This window comes from Halichoeres trimaculatus, unplaced genomic scaffold (genome assembly GCF_033239565.1).
Source record: "Halichoeres trimaculatus isolate MK-OKI-2021-1 unplaced genomic scaffold, fHalTri1.1 fHalTri1_scaffold_2, whole genome shotgun sequence".
Classification (NCBI taxonomy): domain Eukaryota; kingdom Metazoa; phylum Chordata; class Actinopteri; order Labriformes; family Labridae; genus Halichoeres; species Halichoeres trimaculatus.
In genome coordinates, this window is record NW_027437180.1 from 35,173,950 (window position 1) to 35,197,362 (window position 23,413).

The 23,413-nt window shown below is 38.9% G+C and overlaps 1 protein-coding gene across 1 annotated transcript in view; it reads left to right on the plus strand.

Moving 5' to 3' along the window:
- Positions 1-23,413, plus strand: part of LOC141809930 (alpha-1,6-mannosylglycoprotein 6-beta-N-acetylglucosaminyltransferase B-like) — a 191,006-nt gene that overhangs the window by 61,689 nt on the left and 105,904 nt on the right. The window contains exons 3-4 of the mRNA XM_074697180.1: positions 3,731-3,881; positions 22,116-22,225. Of these exons, the coding sequence (XP_074553281.1) occupies positions 3,731-3,881; positions 22,116-22,225 (261 nt within the window). The remainder of the gene's footprint in view (positions 1-3,730; positions 3,882-22,115; positions 22,226-23,413) is intronic.

Below are 23,413 nucleotides of genomic sequence, written 5' to 3' on the forward strand. Positions count from 1 at the left end.
AAGAAAGAACAGAAGAAGTGACTTGTCCTCCTGGAGCCGTATGAACGCAGATTGTTTTCACGCCGTCCTCATGTAAACGCGAGTGGCTTTTGAAAACGCAAGGGAAGAATCGTTACGGGAGTCTCCGTGTAAACGGGGCCTCAGTTGCTGCTGTAGTTGATAAATGGTGGTCCATCATACTGGAGCCTCAGAGGCTGACTGTGATCAGTGGTGGACTTTCAGCCACTAGATCATTTCCTATCACCACTTTTTGCTAACTACTCTTTTAATGGCTTGTGGTGACAGTGATGCAATACGATTCATCATTTTAGCTGCAACAGAAACAAGATGTGACTTGGAATTGCAGCTAATGCGTGATGAATGTTGTGGCGGAGACATTTAAAGACCTTTGAATTTACATCAGGTCAACTTTTTACCTTTGAACTACTTCTCATCTTTTTAAAAGAGCTGTAGTGTCTTTTATGTGCTTTTTTAAACAGAAAAAGGAAGCTTAGCAGCTCATTTTCACATTGTGTCATTTCATATCTGCAAACACACACACACACAAATACACACATCAGCCTTTTCTCTTTCCACCGAGAGCTCTGTCTGCTATGCAAGGTGAAAGAATTAAATTGGCCATCACACGGAGGCAGACGGAGAATACAGAGACCTGGTGTAATTAGTTTGTGGCCTTTTATAACTCACAGCCTTGGTGGATGTCTCATTCTCATATCAAAGGGTATCAAAGGATATAAAAGTGAGCCCGTAATCAGACATCAGACTCCAGAGTGTCTGGGTGTCTGGCCCCGAACAAAAGCCAGTTTATGACACCAGATCAGAAAACAGCAGAGCGGAAATGAGAGATGGGGTTATAGATATACAGGTTAAAGATGAAGGTGATCAAACCGTTGGCTTTAGAGCTTTAAGGAGAGGAATCACACACAGGTGAAGTGAAGAAGACAAGCTCTGATCGGGTTAAAGTGGTGTTGTGGATTTCATCTTACTCACACAAAGAAATGCCACACAGGATGGAATTGGACAGCACAACATCAGCTCAGAGGAAATGGAAGCAGTAAGGTCAAACTGTAAAACTAAACTTGGCACAAAAGATAAGGAAGTTTTGTAGATTAATTTTTTGTGACGATGATGAAATAATTGTAAATGCCAAACAGCTAATCCATCAAGAATTAGACGTCTTGCTATTTGCACGATTTTCTGCAAACCACTCATCCTTTGTTCTTTGATGAAAATTTCTCTGAAAAGGACACAATCATACTGAGTATTATGAGTTTAAAGTGACATCTTTTCAGCAAATGGGCAGTAAACTTTATCTTTGATCAGTCCTATTAGGTGTGTTTCGGTAGGATCAATCAGATCTTGAACAGAGTAGCTGTTTTAAAACTAGATATGGTTTATCCAAAAGTCCAGGGTCCTATTGTCTTAAGCAAACTTAAAACTTACTTTGTAGTCTAGCCTTTAACTGAGTTTTACTTTTACTTTTACTTATGTATCTATTTATCTAATTGCATTTGGATCTTCATCTTCTTAAATGCGTATAATCCTAACCTTTAGTTCAATATATATGTATCTTTTATAAGGTGTCATAACCTAATTATTTATCTTCTAATTTACTGCACTGTTGCTTTTAGCTTTTTAATGTTGAATCTTAAAGTTCAAGTTTTACATCGTTTCTTTTTTACCGCTTTAGCCTTTTAATATTTTATTGCCTTATTTGTTTCTTTAAGCTTGGTTGTTTTATTTTCTTATTGTGAGTTTAATGCTTTACTTGAACGTTGGTGGGTTAGAGATGGAGGGTTGTACACTGATGTGTGTTTTTTGTTGTTTGCTTTGTCAAGCACTTTGTGTTGCCACCATTGTGCATGAAAAGTGCTTTATAAACAAAGTTTGGTTGATTGATTGGTTCAGATATGATTTTTTTTTTTTTTTTTACCATTTTTGATACGAATGAAAAGTTGTAATGCTATAGATATTTAGCCTTGTTTCCACCAAGTAGTTCAGTCCGGTTCGTTTCGGCATAGCACGCATTTTACAGTGCTTCCACTGACCAATTCCGGGACAGATCCCCAAATAACAGAGACAAACTATCTCACTATTTGGGACCCTTCCATTGGGGTGCCAGACTTTATGAAGCTTGATTGTGCTTCATATCAAAGAGCTACATGCCAATCCCAAAGAAGATGGATTGCTGGATGTCTCCCATTTTTGCTCTTTGTTTACTGTGTCAAGTTTTTCTTCTTTGCTGGATTTATTAGCGCGGTACACTTTGTTGAGCTGCCATGGCGTCAGGCTGTTATTGAACTGATTGGCTATGGAAACCCAAACAGGACAAGGCTTAAACAAGCCAAACCGTACTGATCTAAACAAGACTGCTTCATGGAGTTTTGTTTTCAGTACATTGGTAAACATACAGTTGTCACCTGACAAACAATCATCCCATATAGCCAACATCCACCCTCACCTGCCATGTTATTAGATCCACCTGTTCAACTGTGAGTTAACCTACATATCTAATCAGCCAATCACATGCCAGCACCTCAGTGCATAAAGAAATGTAGACATGGTGAAGATTTGCTGAAGTTGATTCACTGGAACTTTAACCCACAACTAAATCTCTCCAAAAAAGAAAAAATATCCAGTGAGCAACAGTTCTCTTGGACAAAATGCTTTGTTGTTGCCAGAGGTCAGGGGAGAATAACGCTCCATTTCACAAAGCACAAAGCTCAAATCATCACAAACATGACGATGACTTCCCCGTATGGCCTCCACAGTCCCCAGATCTCAATCCAATAGAGCACCTTTGAGATGTGGTGGAACGGGAGATTCTCGTCATGGATGTTCAGCCGACAAATCTGCAGCAACTGTGTGATGCTATCATGTCAATATGGACCAAACTCTCTGAGGAATGTTTCCAGGACCTTGTTGAATCTATGCCACTAAGGATTAAGGCAGTTGTGAGGGTGAAAGGGGGTCCAATTGACAGTAATTTGTATCAAATCAACTGTTCTCATTATTCTGAAACAATGAAACAACACACTGAAGATGAATAACTTTCAATCTTGGCTTCTCAAAAGAGACCTTCATGTTTTCTTGTAGCTATATAACAAAGAAAGGATAGAAATCCAGAATAAAAGATTTTATTTGGTATTAAAAAAAAACAGCACACAATAGGCAAAGATTAACAACATCATTTGGCAGGAAAGAGTTGATCCTTTGTCTTAAGCTACCTGAGAAAGAAGCTGTGAGTAAAACCTCTGCTGTGGTCGTCATAGGTCATATTGCAAGTTGGGTCTCTTTGTCACTTTGCCCAACATTCCTGTAATCCACTGTCTGTCAGGCAGAGATACTGACAAGCCAGTCCAGACGGATGAGAGAAAAATAATTCACTATTTTTCATCATTCTTTTTTTTAATTAAGAAAAGCTGAGATTGACAAATACATATTAATTTTGACCTTCAAATCAAATGCCATATTATGACATTAGTTCGACACTGAGAGCAAACTTTCTAAAACATTTGTTTGGCACACAACAGAAGGGAATTAGCTTTTTGTCTGCATGGCACTGAAGTGCACAGAGACAGGACCTCAGCCAACATCTGATACAGCGTGGTGCGCCAGAAGAGCTGCAGGCTTTGTGATTAATATGGATGCTGTTCTACAAGTTTGTTATGTACTCCACTATCCAGCTTTTCATTTATCTTCCCTCTCTCTTTCTCTTCCTTTCCCTCAGTGCTGGGAGGCGTGGAGTCACGCGGCGTGCTGAGGAAGATCAGTGACATGCTGGAGGTGATTTTGAAGAGGATGGACAGCCTGTCCAAACTGGACAACACGTCCAGTACAGACGCACGGCGCCTGGATGAGCTCAGCTCTGCTATCAACAGGTACAATGATTTTAGCCTGAATGCTACTGATGTATTTGTGTCACCAAAAATCCTCATGATTTATAAAACAAGGGTCACTTATGCTGACTTCTTCAAATCATTTCATAATGATGAAAAAGATGATGTGAGAAAAGCTTGGCCTTTTCATGTATGAGCCTGAATTGGGTGATTTAACACTATTTCAACATCTTTTGGAAGTATTTCATGAATAAAAATTCACAAAATAAATCAGGGGTTTTAGCTGCATTTTCAATTTTAAGAGCACCTTTCTTCTCATAGTTTTATCTTCCCTCTTTTGAAAGCAGTTCACATCAGTTGCAAGTGACTGAAGTTAACTGAAGTTAAGCCTCAGAAAGTAGTTCTTAATGGCTGGTATCTCCACCTCGGTTCAACCACAGATCAATTGCTTGATTCCAGTCAACTTGTGCCACAAACTCTGCCAAAAATCTGGGTGTCCTGATTGATGACCAGCTGACCTTTAAGGTTCAGGTGGCCTCGATTGCTCCATCTTGTCAATATGCCCCCTACTACATCAGGAGGATTAGACCCTACCTGACACAACAGGTCACACAGCTTGTGGTGCAGGCCCTTGTGAAACAAACATTGACAAGAACAGCTCCTGCCTACTTGGGGTCCCTCATCCAGGTCTACACTCCTCTCGCCCGTTACACTCTGCTTGTGAATGACGCCTGGTGCTCTCAGACCAGTGCGGCTCCAAATCTCTAGCCAGACTCTTCTCCTCTGTTGTGCCCAAATGCTGGAATGAATTACCTAACTCTATACGATCCACAGAGTCCCTATCTACTTTTAAGAGAAGTCTGAAAACATATCTGTTTAGGGAACACTTAATCTGATCCTCCTTCTTTGACCTCAGGCGTAGAATGAGTCAGCAGGTCTAAGACTCAGCTCTTAGTGAACTTCCAGCACTACTTAATGAATGTTGGTTAAGGTTGAACTATACAGAGGGATTATCAGTCTACGTCATCATAAAGATGCGCACACATCTTGACCGAATAAGCAGCGTTTAGCCCCATTCATTCAGACGAGTTAGCGTTTTTTAAAGATTTCATTTAACCTGTTATCAGCATAAAAATGTACGGTTGTTCTGTGATCAGTTTTTATAACAATACTATACAACAGACAACGTCTATCAAGGTTTGACCGTCACAGAGCAAGTGGTGTTTCGGAGTTAATGGCAACCATGCTAACTCGTGACTCTTGGCAGACAGTATCAGTAATTAATGGCCAAGAGTCACCAGGGAACAGGGTAACACTTTACACTGGAACACCAGTGATGTCTGCGGGTAAATAATTAACTCTGGACGTTATGTTCTGGTTCTTTTATTATGATTATCAGTCTGTTTGTTTTTTTTTGGTCTGGGAGGGTTTCTGATTTATTGACACATGTTCACAACCTGGTGTGTCACGGTCTGTTTAGTGTCCACAGATAATGCATTCATGAGCATCGAGTGACAGTTGTGTGTTTAAATTGCTCTCTGGGTACACGCTGGATTTCTCCGCCAAAAACGCCTGTCCACCTAATATCTGTCCACTCACTGCTATTTCACAAACCTGGGACCTGTGTACCATCTGAATAAGTGCTGATATTTAGTTAAAAAATGTGTTTTTTGCTTGTTAACTCCTCCACGTACGTTGATAAACCATTATACTCCGCAGTGCTCTTGCACCCAGGTTGCGCGCACATCCGGCGTAGTTGATAAACAAATAATCCCTCTATTGTTGCAGCAATTACAGCACCTGCAGCCAAGTAACTTGTAGCACTTTGTCACACTAACAAAGGTTTTCCCTTCTGTCTAAATTCTTGCTTGTTTTCTACATCGCTATTGACAAAAGCGTCGGCTTAAATGAAACTGAAGAAGTGTAGTAATGTATTATCCCTCTTCTTTGCAACTTGAAACACACAATTCATGATAATGAATTCTTAACGCAAAGATAGGTCAAACCACCTCTTTCCTTTCCTAAAGAGTGAGACCATCATGAAAGGCTGTTTAGGATCAATCTTTGTGACATATAATTCTATAACATCCTATTTAAGATATACACCTCATTCTCATTCATACTCTACATCTCCTCCGTATCTCCAGCGTAGTCATGACTTCTATCGTCTCTCTTTTTTACTCCTTGCCTTATTGTATTTCCCTGTCATCTCTACTCTCATCTTTCTCCCTCGCACAGTCACTTGTGGAAATTGGTACCTATTACCTGCAAACCGCCGCTGAAAACAGACAAGGCTGTATGACCTTGCTGCTACTGCTTTTATCAAACAGCTTTTCTCTCTTGCCCCGTTAGTACCAAAACATCCAATTTGTCTTTTCTATCTAGCGTCCTGCTTATCCCGACCGCTTTCATTTTCAAACGGGCTGACTAAACTCAGCACTGCACGAGTGATGTGATACGCACTGACAGAAATCCCCTCACTTCCTCCAACCTTGTTAAATGATCCCGGATAAGCGCTCAGGTTTAGATCTGTGCAGAGGCACCAGAGCGGAAGGATGGAACGATTAATACGGTCTGGCGTTGGTGTTAACTGCAATCAATGTCTAGTAATGGGCTGTTTAATGTGGGGGAAGCTGTTTTACTCTCAGGCCATGACTGGGGAGAAGTGCCCTGCTGAGGGAGTGGTTCAGAGGACAGTGTGTGTGTGTTACTGTAACAGAGATCAATTTCTGGTTATTGCTTTAAAGGGGGCAGTTTGGAGGGATGGAGGGCGAGGGTCACGTTGTAAAGAGACTCAGTCCCAAGCTTTATTCAATATTGTGTAACTTAACTGTTTTGATTAAAGCTAATGAGTTTGAATCAGTTTGCCTAAAGCCACTGAACTCATGTACTCGAGTGTGTACAAGACTGGATAAGTTAACTGTGGTGTCTCTTTAGATAAGAAGAAAAAGTAATTAGATAGTATAGATCAAATACAGGGGGTATTGATGATTATAGACTTTGACATTAAATACAATCATACGTTAATATTCTCTGTTGAACTAAATCTTCATCACATCTGTCAATAAAGCCTGCCACCGCTCTGGTTAACCTACAACACCAACAGCCCACCAACTTTCCATGGACCTGTGGGTAACCTTAAGTTTTACAGCCCTGGTAAGACATCTAAATCTACAAATGACAAATCTGGATAAAAATAAATATTTAAATTTTGTTTGCATGAAATCATTTAACTGCCAATGTTCCAGATTGGTATACATGTTTAAAATGTGGCAAGACATTTCTAAAAAATAAAAAAGGATGCAATATTAGCAGTATAAGCATTATTATCAATAAATGTTACTTAATGCAAGTATTATTTCAAAATGTTTTAACTTTTCTAAAATCATATTTTTTTCTCTTTCTAAAAAAAAACAATAATTTTAAATTGTAAAATGAGGTTGTGTTTTTTTTTTTTTTGCATAATTTTTACATTTATTTTTGATTTTATTTTATTTTTTATTTTGGATATTTCAAAAAGGATTTTTAAATTTTTCAAATTTAAAAAAAAATATTGACATTTTTGCAAATTTATTACATTTCAAAATCTTTTGAAATGTTTCGAAATAACTGAGATTCATATTTTGTTTTTGTTTTTTTTTCTAATTATTATTTTTTTTTTTTTTTACATTTTTGCAAATTTATTAAAAATACAAAAAAAAAAAAAAAAAACCAAGGCATCACATGTGTAATTTTATAAGTTCCAAGAAAAGCTCATTTAGATCATTATTCACTAGATTTTATTGAATTTCAGACACTGTATTGCCTAATGTGTTATGTATTGTTAGGATAAAGTAGAATTTTTTGGCATGAGTTAAAGTGAGGTACACACTCTGAGTGGAGATATTTCCACAGTTACAATGTTCAACTATCTATGTTGTTTAAATGCCAATCAAAGGTGTTTGTGTTGCCACATTTACACTTTTAATGAAGAGCCATGTTTGTTTCATTAGCAGAGTTGGTGTTTGGGCTGTAAATAAATTGGGCTTGATTAAAATGGTCTGGTATCTGGGTATAGTCATTGTGCCTGGCACAGGGAGGAAAGGCACCCAACCAACACCAGATCCAGGCTTAATAATCCCCAGCAGCAGTGCTTTCAGCCTGGCTACGTGCCCCATTACACACAACTGGCACTCACCCTCTTACCCACATGTGCTGCAGAGATTCCAATGGAGGGTTGGTTAAAGCTCCTGTGAGGAGTTTTAACTGGTTATGAAACGGACTGAAATGTACACGGGTGTCTCTGTAGGACCTATAGAAACAAGACAAATTTAGACAGGTGTAGGTACACTGTTCTAAGACTTGTTTAAGGGTAAAAAAACATCAGAAAACTGTAAAATAGGTAGGTCAAGTAGTTATATGGAAATTTAACACAGTCTAAACACAACTTTATCCGTGTTCTCTAGATCAGTAGTTCCCAAAGTTGGGGTTAATGTTTCTGTAAAATCATGCATTCAGAAAATGAATGATGTGTTTTCACTTTTATTGTTTAATTAATGAATTAGTTTAGTTGCCAAAAGATCTCCTGGGTAACCAAGCCAGGATGATGTCAGTATCAGCGACAGGGAATACGTTTAAGAATCAAAGCAATAAGTGCACATAGGTAGTCTAATTTTCTACAGTTCAGACAAATCAACCCTTTAGAGCATATCTTTACCTTTTAACATACTGTACTGTCACTACTGTTTTTGCTTTGGCTATTCATCAATAAACCCTGTACTAAGCTTTAATAATTGTATTGTTCCTTAGGTCCAGACTAACAAGATAATTTGTAAAAAAAAAAAAAAAAAAGTGAAATAAACCATTAAAAAATAATAATAATAAAAAAAAATTCCACACATTTTCTCCAAATCCAGAAATGCAATGGCTGTTTCCCTCAAAAATGTTGAAAACATGATGATCTGTGTTCAATGGAGGAAGTGAATTGAACAACTGCGGTCTGGATAGCTCTGTTTTTGCTGTTTACCTTGTTTATGCTGAATCTCTGCAAACACACCAGTGTAAGAAAACAGCGCTCAGGGACACGTTTAAAATGCAAGAAAGTGTTACTTCTAAGATTTTATATGCAAAAACAATCTTATCCAATTTCAAATCTAACACCAACTGAAACTTAATATGCAAATCATAGTGTTGGCGCTAAGTTGGGCTTCGGGAGCTGTGGGCTGAAAAGTTTAGGATCCTTGCTCCAGATGGATATCTGCCAAACTCTGCCATGCTACAAGCCGTTATCTACTTCTTTACATCTGGTTAGCAGAACACAAAAGACATTTTTGGTGTTGCCAGTAGCCCCAGGTAGTTACAGGTGGCTGCACTACAGCTTAGACCCAACATACGACTGATATTACAAATAACTTCATAAAACTGATAGGGGAGATATTTTTTCATAACATGCTCCAAGGATCAGACTCCATACTCAGGAAAACTAACAAAACAAATTCCTGTTTAAAATAAGAAAGCTATAACCTGTTTGAGTAAACAACAACAAAACTCTTGTTTCCTGATAACCATTGTGTGGTCTGTAGACAAATCTGGGTACTTACTGGCACACACACACACACACACACAGACACACGCCCTATTCTTATCTCTTGATGATGTTAATTTGATTGCCTCCTGCTGAAGACAGGAAATAATGTGTTTAATGAGTGTGTGAGTTATTAAGAGTGTGTCATGCATGTGTGTGTCTGAGTAACAGTTCACTTGAGGTTACACTTCGCTCAGGCGTGAGACTCAGGCTCAAACCCCTGGCTGTGGACATGGCCTGGAGGGTTAATGACCACAAACACACACACACATACCCACTAGCCGTGTAAATAGAGTTGACCTTAGTCTTTAGTCCAATAATTTTGATTCCATCACTTGTTCCCGTCACTCTCATCCTGCCTCTTTCCTCCTCTGCCTTCCCTTCATTGCTCTTGTTGCCCCTTTGCTCTGTTTCCTTAATCCCCCTTCCCCCTCACATGGATTTAAGGAAAGATGGACTTTGTGAGAAAGGTAGTTTGGTGTGAGTGATGTGGAGGAGTGTGAGGAGAAGAGTAAATGGGAAGAGAGAGCTTAATAAGAAACATTCCCCAAATCCAGTCCAGTGAGGCACACATTCAGAGAAAGACCTATAGTTACACACACTGACACACACACACTGATACACACTGATACACACAGGGCAGGAGTCCCATCTTTGTGTGAGCTTCATTGCTGCTGACACACTCCCGTGTTTTGGCGAATGGGACTTGATGTCTGAGGCCCCAGCTTGCGTTCGGCCCACAGGGCAGGCACTCGTTAGAGCAGAAAACGGAGGAAAAATAACAAGAGAGGGAGGGAGGGAAGGAAAGGGGGAGGGTTAGGGACAGGCTTAGAGAAATGAGAGAAGGAGAGGAAGGAAGAGGGGAAAGGATGCAGAGCTGATTCACTCTATACAGCGGATAAGAGAGGAGATTTGTAAATCTCCCCTTAGGCGTATGCTCTCTGAAGATCACTGCTCTGGCTTGGCTTTACCTTTTTCTCCTCTCTTAAGCACCCATCTTAGCTCTGCAAGATACAACCTTCATCCCAGGAGGCTGTCTTTGCCTCTGCACTTAGTATATCAACGTCAAACTGCAGTTTGGCTGCAAAAGAGAACCGCCAGGTTCATTGTTACTTCTTGTTCTCTCTGATTTAGACCACTCTTTAAACAGGAAACAAACTAGAATCATACATAGAGATAGTCTTGTAAATGTATATAGACAGGATGAATGTTGCCTGGTTTTTCATACTAGTGTGATGAAAAATAGAAACTCCTGTGCACCTGGTCTACAGTGCAGGATTGTTAGAAACGTGACAATTATCAAATTTCGTGACTCAGTAGTTTAGTGTTAAGAAGGTGAGAAGACTACCTGGTGCTCTGAGACATGTCCGTAATATTTAGCATTAGTGAATACTGGTTGTGTGCTTCCAGTGCTCATCTACCAACTCCAACCTCACCAAGCAGAGCTAGCGTAACCTCACTCTTCATTTTCATTTTTATCTTTACATTTCAACATGCTGTAGTGTTTTTTTTTGTTGTTGTTTTTTTTGCATAAAACTCTGGGTATGCATCAATAAACCCCTTATATTCCAAACTTTAATAAAATGTATATACATAAGTCCAGACTAACAAAATCAATTGTCACAGTTGCTATGAGGAGGATCTGTTTTAATTGAACTGCCTTGCCACCTTCTGGCTCGGAGTCTCAGCACCCTGTCATAGGAACTAAACTGTCTTTTAGTAAGGCGTGTGTTTGTTTTGGAATTAAATGGAGATCAGATCAAAACAAATTTTCTTTGTTCAAGACAACTTTTTACTAGATTTACAACGTGCCAAGGGAAGGTACTTATCAGCGCAGTTACGTAGCGATACAGTTTGGAACATGGCATCAAGCAAATGTTGTAGCAGCCGGCTATATGTAGCGCTATCGGCAGTCTGGTGCTCCAACTTATCTGTAGGCTAATGTGACAACAGGTATATATTAGTTTGTAAGTAGTTTAGGAGCTGTCTATATTTAGCACAGCTGACAGTCTGGTGCTCTAAGACATGTCCGTAATGTATAACGTTAGAAAATCATGGTAAGCTATGCCTGCCAGTCATCTACCAAGCAGAGCAAGTTTGAACAGACCACTGCAGAATAACTGCTGACTGGGTTGGAATCAACATTATCACAAACAGCTTGATCCGTGTTTTAGCTGGTGCTCTATCACTCTCCTGTTCAGCTTTCTTCTGCTTTGACCTCCTTTTTCTTTTTGTTAATCTGGCTCCAGTGTCCACCATTCCTACAAAATAAATATAAGAATTAGTTTCCTTTGGGAGTAAAAGGACAGGTATTTCTTCTTGCAGTCATTGCGATAAATGACTTTGTGTTCTCCAGGAAAAAAAACGATTAGACCATCCAGGATGTCCCGTCACAGTGAATAAATAAAAATGAGACCATTTCAAATTTATTTAGAAACTTCTTTCAGTGCTGGGGAAAAAAAATGACACTTAATACTCATGATTTTTAAGATTAATCAAGGTACTAATAGATTCAGGAACAAATGAAGTAAAAACCCAACATCTTTATCCAACTAAAGAAACCTTTACCAGACAAAAATTTGTTTATTTTGCTGAAACTTTCTTCTGCTTTCTTCTGCTCTGATGTGCTTTGTCTTCTGACAGTCCAGCTCCAGTGTCCAATATTACTACAAAATAAAACAAATAAATTGTTTTTGGCAGAGAAAGAAGACAGATCTAACGTCTTACTGCTAAACTTTGACAGTGGGCATAGTGTCATCAAAGGGACTTTTGGACTACATTATCGAACTTTAAGATTAACTCATAGGCTGCCAGCCATTTCCAGAGTGTCTTGAACAACCCCCTTTTTTATGTCTCTCTTCCTGTTTTTGAATCCAAAAAAGAAAAACAGACAAAACATACTCAGTTTGATTGTGTTCATCCCAAGTGCTCCATCCTTTGATTCTCTTCATGATCTCTGTCATCTTTTCTCACAATCGTGCTGCTCTTTCTCTTTGAACTCCAGCGACACATCCTCAGTTGGAGCGTGAGCTACCTGAACTTTTCCGACTTGCTGTGTCTCTGTCATCTCACATCCTCTCCTCCTATCTATCCTGATCTCTCATCCAAAGAGAACACTGCTCTCACCCACAGTAGTTTACGAGCATGGTCTTGATTGACAAGCTCCACCAGACCCTGCTTCCCCCTACTGAAAAACATAATTTACCTTCACAGACCCAGTAAACGGCTGCAATCGAGTTGACGTCAATGGCAGTGATTACGGACATTTTAATATTGACCAGTTAAAAAAAATGCGGGTTTACAAATCTTTGCTTCTTCGAGTATTCATTTGATAAGTCATGCTCTACGATTTTGTAATATCCTTGGATTCAGTTTTTTTAATTTGGGGACCTTTAGCAGACATGGGATTAAAATGTGATTATTCAGATTAATCAAAATTCTGTAATTAATTAGATTATTTTTTTTAATCGCCTGATAGCACTCATGATGACATGAAATATGTTAGGCTACAGATACTAAGAAATAACATTTAGAAATTACTAGTTTTTGTGCTTTGAAGCTCATGTTAAATTGTGGACCATAAACAGGTAAATATACAAAAGTGAAACTATTTCTACATCGCTTATAAAGTCTTCATAGAGCCTTTTAGTGCCTGTGTTCCTTTTCCTCTTGGCTTCCTTTTTCATCACCAGAGTGTACTGTCAGCTTTTTGGCTGTTAGTGTTATGACTGTTTACGTATGAGTGAGAATAAGCAGCTGAATATGCCCTGTTCAGTGTGATGTAATAACACAGGAACATGGATGTAATGACTCAGGACGCACCCAAACAAACAGACCTCCGCCAAACTCAAAATCCCATCCTGACATCTTGTCACATGCTTGTCTTTCCCTGCACAGCTTCAGTCCAGGCCACGCTGCCAGATCTGTCCTCTCCCCTTAAGAGGATGAGCTCATTACACGGAGAGGGAAGGAGGAGGTTGGGAGGAAGGGGGGGAGACAAATAAGGAGAACATGAGAACACGCTGTATCCTCAGAAACTCTCATTGATTTTTTCTTACCACTTCTCAATTTCTTTTTTTTTTCACAGTGCTCTACTTCTGCTCTGTAGATTTTCCTCCCATCGTTTCTTCTCCCCCTACAGTCTCCTCCCGTTTTGTCTTCTCTTTGCTCTTCCTCATTACTGTTTTGTTTCGCTCATTTGTAAAAGAGCCAACCGTCTACATTCATCAAACAGGGGAGAAGTTTCCCTGCAAGTAGAGCGTAACAGTGGGCCATCAAATATGCATATCCTTGTATTCTTTGATCATAATCATCGTTTAATGTTTCGCTCAAGCTGCCTCACTGGCTCCCACATGAAGGCACGGAGGATCTCTTTATTTTAGCTCACTTTCTTTACTCAAAGGCCCCTCCTGGAGCTCTGTTTGCTCTGGATAGTTGTTCTTCTTCCCTTTATTTTCCCATCTGCTTTCATTCCAGTTTTTCCCTTCCCTCTGTCACTATGTCTCTTTTTTTATTTTATGAAATCCTCTCTCCTTCTTCTCTGCCCTTCATCCATTCGTCTTTCTATGAATGCCTCTTAATCTCCATCTCTGTGAGCTCATCTCTAGGGACACGACTGGCATCAGAGTAGAGACTGGGAGATCAAGTCTTATAGAAACCAACTTGCTTGGTCCCAGTGATACCTCCTGAAGGGAAGTCTACAGTATCACGGGTTGTAGGTCTTAAAAAGCAAAGTTTTTGCTCCTCAGACTACACCTAATGTATCTTTGGAAACCTTCTCATCTAGTTTTATAGCTCTGTGCTATGCAGGCTCTCATTATAAGACAGTATAAGGTAATAACTTTCTCTAATGCATACTCTTTATATGCCTCTATTCCACCTCATGAGGGACGTAAAATATTAATTAGTCCTGTCTTTTGAAATAACTGTGTCTGGACTGTTTTCACACTGAGAGGATTTGGAAAGGATGCTTTACCCTGTAGAGATAATCTGTGATGGAAGGTGAGATAATGAGATTTATAGCTGCATATCGGAATCAGAAATATTTTATTTATCCAGGAGGAAACTCAGTTATTAGAGTTGCCCTTGTACACAATTAAGCAAAACAAAAACAGAAAGTACAAATAAGTTAATTCAGGTGCTCTGTCTGCAGTCAGGTTGCAGAGGAAGGATGTAAACAGCCACCAGTATGATGAATGAGATCTAATGGACAGACAGTACAGCCTGGGGAGAAGTTCAGTCTACATTAAAAAAGAAACAAATTCAAGTGAACTGGATGCCTACTAGATGAGAACTTGTGTTAACTTAACTAAAATCATTTAGTGCATCTCTTTAGAGGTTTACAGGTGACTTCCTGTACAGCCATGAAATCAAACCAGGAATTTTCTTGTTACGAGTCAACGGTGCTAACCACTGCACCATGCCTTCCCTCCTCACTCACCGTTACTAAAGTTATGAAATTAGTGCTGATTTTTGTTGTGACGGTGTTTGTAACCATGTGTGAGGAGGGAACACTGTGGATATGAGACCCAACTGTACTTTAAAATGTTCTTTAATTTAGTTATTCAGATCTGCTTCAATTTTTTTATGGTATCGCTTTATATTAAGGTCCTGTAACAAGCATTAATAAGACCTTTGTAAGTACTTATAAGATGATTATTCACATTATTATTTGTTTATAAGACTATATAACTGCTTAATAAGTGTTTAATAAGGTCATTGTAAGGGTTAGGCATGAGGTCCCACAGGTTAGGTTTAGGGGGAGGGCTGGGGTAGGGCTCCAGAGTGACAAAAGCAGAACACAAAAAACAAAGAGGATTAGGGTTAGGGTTAGGTTCCATATAGCTTATAGATTAAGTTGTCTTGTATCAACTATTACAATGACCTTATTAAACACTTATTAAGCAGTTATATAGAAATAGAAATAGAAATAGAAATAGAAATAGAAAAATACTTTATTTATCCCCGAGGGGAAATTCAGGAGTCACAGCAGCAATCAATAAAACAAAAGTAAGAAAGTGTATAGAAAGTGCAAAAAGGTCCACAAGAAAGTAGATGACGACATCCCGTCCACCACTCGTCCACCACTCTCCAGCCCAGCCAGTCTCCACCTCCACAGGGTCCAGGACTGAGCCTCCCCAGCAGTCTGTTCAGTCTCTGTCTCCTGGATCCTGTCTGCTCACAGCAGGCGAAGCTCCTCCAATGTGGGGCCGGAGTCCAATGTCAGCTCTGTCAGCCACGTCCGTGAACATCACGATGCCGCTGGGTTAGCATGGCTAGCTTGTCCATCCCACCAGAGATAGAGCTCACGTTCCCAGCAAACTTAACTTATCAGGGTTTACAGTGCAAGCCACTTCATTGGAATAAGTATTGAAACTTTAAATCACACTGTTAGGTAGACTTCATACTTATTTATTTCACAGTTAAACACAAGCACTAAAAGTTAAAAGGAAGTCTCAAAGTAAAACTTCGCTTTGTTTCTTTAAATAAAAAGACGTGGCTAAGAGTAAAACTTCACAATTTGCACTGAGTCAACTGACAATGATGACTGTAAGCAAATCTGCATCAGGTATAATTTGTTCTTTTGAGTATTGCATTAAAATTTACATATTTATGTATTCCACTTGAGTTTAAAACTACATTTAAAATTCAGGTTTACAGCTAACAGTACAATTTCCAGTCAGCCTGGACCTTCTGAAAGCCGTCAATAGTGATGATTTGACTTCTGGCTTGTCTTGTTAGTAAATGATGGTAAAAAACAGCCCACAGCTCTCTCCAAATGCACACCTGGAAAGAGAACAACACCCAGAAATGGAAAAATCAGACATAATTTCTAAAAATAGGGAACGGGAGAAACGGTGAGGAGCTGCTTGCGTGGTTTGCAAAACGCATTAAACTTAACCCTTTGCCCAAATAGACACAATAATCAGGGTCACGTTAGCATGTTCAGTCTCAGATTTTTGTGTTTAACAGAGATGAGTGTTACTTTAGATATGTTAACGTCTGGTTCTGGTTTCTGAATCTGAAATATTCTAGTGTATCTACTCTAAATACTTGGTCTTCTGGGACAGGCTTACTATCGAACACAAGTAATCAAAATGGATACCCTTCACAAATCAGCTCCTAATTAAAAACACAATTACACATCTGGAAGGTGTAACTGCACGTTCATTTAAAAATGGGTCAGTTGTAGAGGTTTTGTCAGTTGATCTGGATGCCGCACAAACATTTCCCTGTAGAGTTCTTCCAGGAATCTCCAACAAGGGAGTCAGACGGTAAAACAAAACACGCTGGGTGGGATTAAGAATCTCATTTGTGGAAGGGACCCCTTGGGATATCCCAAGAAGAGCGAGGACATCTGGGCTTCCCAGCTTAGCTTGAGAGGCAGACCAGACCTGAATAAGAAGTGATTGATGGAGATTAAGGATGTTTCTGGCAACCGATTTCTCTGTATTTAAAATTAGACTCATGGTAAAAATGAATATAAAGAAACAACAGCAAAAATCAAAGACAATTAATCTAACACTGCTGGTCGATGTCGAAGACCTCACAGTGGAGCCCATATAATTACTGTTAGTGACACTTTCCACGTTCGTTCCACAGGATTTTGTAATGCTTAAAACATAACAGATCATGAAATTGAATAAGTAAACTCTTTTGTAGAAGATTAGCTGACACAAACAACATCAACTGGCAGGAGTTTTGTAAAAAAGTCAGGCAGAAGTCTGTGCATGCTTACATGTTGTAGAAGAGGATCATACACTGCAAAAATCTGAAATCTTGTCAGGGTGTTCTTTGTCTTATTTTAAGTAAAACTTGTACTAAACACTTGATATGAGCCACATTCAACTTGTCATTCCAGAAAAATGTATTCTTTCAAGTTGTTTTAAGACAAAAATGAGGTCTGGATTGCTTGTAACAGGCATGAAAAAAATCTGCCAATGGAATGAGAAAAAATTGCTAAAAGATTTGCTGGTAACTAGGATAATGTCTTCATACAAGTAACTTCCTCTTGCTTAATTGGCATTTTTTTAACCTTTAACAAGAAATTTAGACCTCATTTTTGTCTTTAAATGACTTAACACAAGACATTTTTCTGGACTAGCCAGGTGAATGTGGCTCATAGTTATTCTAAAACGACATTTTCTAATGAAAATAAGACAAAAACACTTGATAAAATGTCACTTTTTGCAGTGTAGCATGGTTGCAGCCACTAATAAGAGCTATGCCTTAGCTAGTAGCAGGTAGACTCATAGGTTTTCATAGGTTACAAAACAACAATAACATGGAACCATATAAAACAATCAGAACAGACCAGCAATTAAAACCTAAAACAAATTTAAAATAGTACTATGGTTTCACCGAGCAATATTTAAAAGAGAGATGGTAAAAGAAATACATAAATGAAAATGGCTCAAGTAAACAAAACTCACTGGACTAAACATGAGATAAAAGCAATGATTAACGTAAGTACTAATATCATGACATCATGTTCATCTCAGTGATAGCAGCAGGCACAAAGCTTGTTTCTGTATCTGTTTGCCCTGCATCTTTTGACCCTAAGGCTGTGACCAAGCGGGTCTAAGAATATGAGACAGTGCTGAAGTGCTAAAATCTGCTGAGTCTCCACTTGAGGCTGGCTCTGGAAGTACCCGAAGTCACAAATGCACCAAGACAAAAAAGACATTTTTACAGCAGAAATTAACCTATTTACAGCCTGGTTCAAAAAATGTGTCCGTGTGAATCACTAATTTTACTATCAGCACACACTGCAACAGGGGCTGAATTTTTTTCTAACTCAGCCGTTAAGAGGGTATTGAGATAGTGAGCTTGCCCAACCAGGGTCACAGCTCAGTTTGTGTGGCCAACGGGTGTCTTATAGCTGTATATTAAGCCCCTTTCACTCCTAATATAGCCACGATAGCCGACTGGTTTCAAAAAATGACAGGTGACATCGGGGAGACTACATTAATCGTACAGTTTATGGCTATGCCGGCTAAAATACACCAGATGTGTCTGCGTTCTATTATAGCAAATGGATCAAGTGCGTTTCATTCAAATTGATGTATCAACTCACACCCGACCCGTTCTGTTGCAGTATGTCTGCGTGGTTGGTCCATCCTATTTTTGATGGACGAGGAAATATAAAACAGACCAGTTTGATTACAATGATAAACGGACACAATGTGCAGAGCCATACCAGGAATCGACAGGTTTGAGGTTTACAGCCCAACATGAATGAAGAGAGACTTATCAATGGAGTGGGAAGTGTGGGAACTCCCCGGTCTGTGACTCCAGCTGTCTGTCAGTTACTCAGCTTGTTGGACTGAACATGCAGCCAGTGTAAGTTGATAAACACAGTCAAGACGCAAGACAATGAAGTCGCACTGCAGACGTATCTGGTGTATTTCAGGCGTGACTCACCAATCAGACCAACACATTTTTTTTACTCTTTGGTTTGTAAGTTTCTTTTCTTTAAAGATGCATGACCATGACACCCAAGAAACGGAAGAAACAGAATCACAGAAGCAGGAAAAAACAAATCTAAAAAGCAACATGACCATTGTTTTGGCTTCTAATACACAGACAATTGTCCAACTGTTAAGAAGCTGTGGTGCTGATTAGCGTTAGTACTTAAAAGCTTAGTCCAAAAAATGTACTTTATACTTTCTAAATGGATCAAGATAGTAACATCATTGGTAAATGAAGAAAATGTTAAGAAATTTGAAGAAAATTAGAAAACAAAACTAGTTAAATCAAAAATGAATGTGTTGTAGGATTATGACATTTTACTATACCTGTAGGTTATTGGTGGCCAAAGAAAACTGGAGCCCGACCATGTGCACTCTTTGTGATTTCAACATAAAAAACTGATTGTACAGCAGCCGGCTAACACACAACATGTATGCCAGTCCAGATGTTAATGGCTGCTTGTTTATAGTAACATAAACCAAGACGCCATTTACAATTTGACTCTTACATGGGGCACCATTAATGGAGCATGATGACTTATTATGACTTATATGGCTGCGTCCTTTTATTACATTGCTGCAGCTGCTGTCAGCATTTTGTTGGCTGGACAGCCTTTATACCAACATTTACACACACATGCACACACACACTCAATCAATAAGTCTAATCATCATCTCATGGTGTGTTATGCTAAATTTAAGCTGCTGGTTTTAATTACGGTTAATACCATCTGCTGATTAGACAACACAGGAAGACAGGAAGGTACAAACACAGAGAACAGCTCGTTTGAATGGAGTCATTTTAATGGACTTGATTATCACTGAGATTCTATGGGAATATGAACCCATGGAAGAAAACTCATGAACACACACACATTTTTCTCACACTTTTTAATACTAGAATGGGAAGTCTCCCACCCTGTAGAGGAAGTAGTATTAACAGCGCTGGTCTTTTTTCTATTTCACGCTCCAACCAAGTGTCTAACAATTTGCATCTCCCAGCAACACTTTTACATCTGTCGAGATGTAAATAGGGGGGAGAGGAAGCAGAGAGCGACAGGCGAAGGAGAGGAGTTGGAGGAGATGGTGAAGCAGAGGGGGGAAAAAGAATAACAATGAGATACACAAAAAAGACACAAATAAGTGAGGAGAAGGGCTAGCTCGTGGTGGAAGAGGAGAAGATATGAACTGCTGAGGAATAGAGGAGAAATGCAGAGAAGATATTATCGAGAATTCTTGTGAATTCTTTATTCTTTAGTTTGAGATGAGATACTCTCTGCCCTACATTTGTATCTGACTCTAGTTTTTTCCTCATTTTTAACTTGCTGACAAGTAAATCAGAAACTATTGTTTTGCCAACAGTTTACACTGTAACGTACAATAACGCAAAAAAAAAAAAAAAAAAGTTTTAGGTAGCTTATAATGATGCATTTAGGGTATTTCTTAAATTACCTTAAAGGACAAGTGCACGTTACATGTTTGTTTACAATATAGTGCCCAAATTTTACGCTGTTCTTAAAAACTCTATGTATAAATTTTTGGGTCAATTGATTGATTCAGACAATGAAATAAAAATGTCACTTTCTTAGTTCACAATGAGCAACACAAGATTTACATCCTTTTACTGTAAACATTGGTACAAATGTCTCTTTGTGGGTTAATTGCTGTCAATATATGAACTATGTTTTTCCTTTTAATTTCTTTTATCCATTCTTTGTTGTTTTGCTAAAAAATATATTTATATGGACTTTAGGGTCTGGAATAAAGTACAAAGTAAGTGAAGTAAAACAGAAAAGTATCAATTTACTGACAAAGCAACTTGGCAAATCCCAGGGTTGGATAAAAATAAACAATATCAAAAAGATTTGGAACCGATGAGTCATTGAAATCTCCCTGGTAAAACTTCAGGAAGCGTTCTCCAAAGTATGTAAAGTTTTTCCAAATCTGTCAGGTTATGTTTATATGAAGTCTCACGTCATGTCAACAAAGTCACAAGAAAAAGGATCACGGCAGACCACCGTAACACCTGATTAGATTCTGGCAAAGTTTTAAAATAATGCCACAGGACTGTGGAGGAAACATTTCCATTATGTATGTAACATGGTGCAATGCTGAGGGGCCGCTCTGTCCCTGATGTGCTGCTATCTCCAAAGGCTGGGGGCCAATCCCAAATCTACCCCTTAGCCCTTTGTTTTGTGTGTGCACATGTAGTGAAAGGGTGTCCCAGTTCTTTGTAAGATCAAAGGGAAGAGCTACACAGCAAAACCAAGCAAAGACAAACCAAGACCTCACTTGAAACCAAGGGGTATGACAAATTTCCCATAACATAAATATTTTTTAAATCAGATATCTAAACCTTTGCTACTTCACGTTAATATTAGACATATTTTGAACTGTTGGTTTTATTTTGAAATTGCTCGTTGTAACAATCTACCTAACCTATAGCAGCAGCTACAGCTAATAGTAGCTACACCTATATTAGACTGGGGTAACAGGTTTGCAGCAGACAGACTTCAACGCTGTGGGCTGTGTTTCATGAGTGACTGGACAGATTAGCTGCATTCAGGAGCTGCATCAGCTACAAGCTTTTAGAAGCTAACGTTATGGTATTCAGAACATAATACATATACATAATATAGCTTCTGAATACCATAATGCTAGCTTAATCTTTGCTAATCATGTTTCAGATGTCTTGTTACTTATGTAATGCAGTTCATCCTGGTGGTGTCTGTTTGCTGTGAGTTTGTCATTCTAATCTGACATCAGTTTATCATCACTTTGTAAAAATGTGTTTGGTTTGGAGGTGAATAAACAGTCCCTCTGCCTACATCAACCAGTGAGAGTCTGGGGGTAATACCCCTTCCCCTCTGCCCTCAAAACAGTGGACTAAGGGTAAGGGGTAAGATGAAGGGAAAGGGGTAAGAATGACAGTTGGGATTGGCCCTAAATTGTCTTGAGATGTTCATAGTTTTCTTATTCTCTAAAAACCAAAGAATCCAAACCAGAGATTAAAAAAAAAGAAAGAAAAATATGGAATCCTTGAAATTACAACAAAACCCAACTCTATACAAAAGCTATAACCAGCAATTTCTTAACACCTTTGCTTAGAAAAATACTTTAACTTTTAAAGGTTTTAATAATCATTGTTGTTGTATTTAAACACCTTTGGTGACAGTAATATAAAGGCATCCCTGATTCCCACATCACTTAATTTTTTCCTGCCTGTTTGTTGTGTGACTGCAGGTTTCAACCAGCCGGCCTGGTGGAGAGGATCCAAGCTATCGCCCAGAACGTGTCCAACATGGCCATCAGGGTGGAGCAGATACTGCAGAATAGTATGGTGCAAGGCAAAGGTAAGGCTTTGTGAGAAAAATACCTTCAATTTCAACATTTTTTATGTGGAGTAAAAAGTGTCACATTTCTTGAACTTAGAGTATAATAAGAAACTAAACGTGTACATTTTTTCCCTTGGCAGAAGTTTTACTCTGTAAAAACAAGTCAGCCATCACTTTTTGTCTTTAAATATCTTGAAGTAGAATCATTTTTTGGAAGTGCCAGGTGAAAGAGGCTCATATTTAGTCTAAAAAGACAATTTTTACTAAAAACAAGAAAGAAACACTTGCTTAGATTTCAGTTTTTGACAAGCAAAATGCCAACCTGGTGTTAAAACATTTGGTTGAGTGGTGGTGAGTAACAACAACCGTTATGAATTTCTGTCCCTAAAGTAAAATTAGAAACACTGAGCAGTAAATAAAAACTGCGGTAGTGATTGAGCCAGTTTTGCGGTTGCTACATGATACCAGTTAAACTACAGTTACATTTCCTCTAAATGGCTTCTTTTCAAACTGCTTCATCCTCATTACTGAACTTCCTCTGGTCTCTGGCAGAACACCCGGGCATGAACTAACCCCAATGAGAAACCAAACTATAGACAGGCAGTCAAAGATTCCTTCCTTTGTTGCTTGCTTCTTTTGTATTATTCAGCTCCGAGCTCAGCTGGGATCATGCACAGCTGTCAGCTTGTGTTGGGGCAAAACCTCAGCTGCTTTTAAGAGAATAGAAGAAAGCACACAACAGATATGCCGTCACACACACATGCTGAGTTAGAAAGAGGGCAAACTCATTACCAGATATCTGTCTTACTTAACATTATCATTTTTCAAACTGCAAAATTTCTAAGGTTTTTCAGATCACGTTTCAACAAAACACAGGCAAGAAAGCTGAAGTGTTAATGTGTGTGGCTGCGGTAGCAAGTTAAAAATAGGTTGTCAAGGAGCACCAGCTGGCTTAGCAGTTAAAGCCTGCCCTTGTGAACTCAGGCTATGGTCCTCAGTGGTCATTGGTTCAACCCCTGGCCACAGCACGTTGTAGACTATGCTGCTTCTCATTCCTTACTCTTTTCAACACATGACAGACAGCTTTATAAGCCATGAATGTAAAATAGGAATGCCTGTGATTTCTGTAAAAATCAGTCACTAAGTGTGGTCAAACCAACTGGCAACCTCTGCCAGTCTCTAAAAATATGAGACAATGTGGAAGTG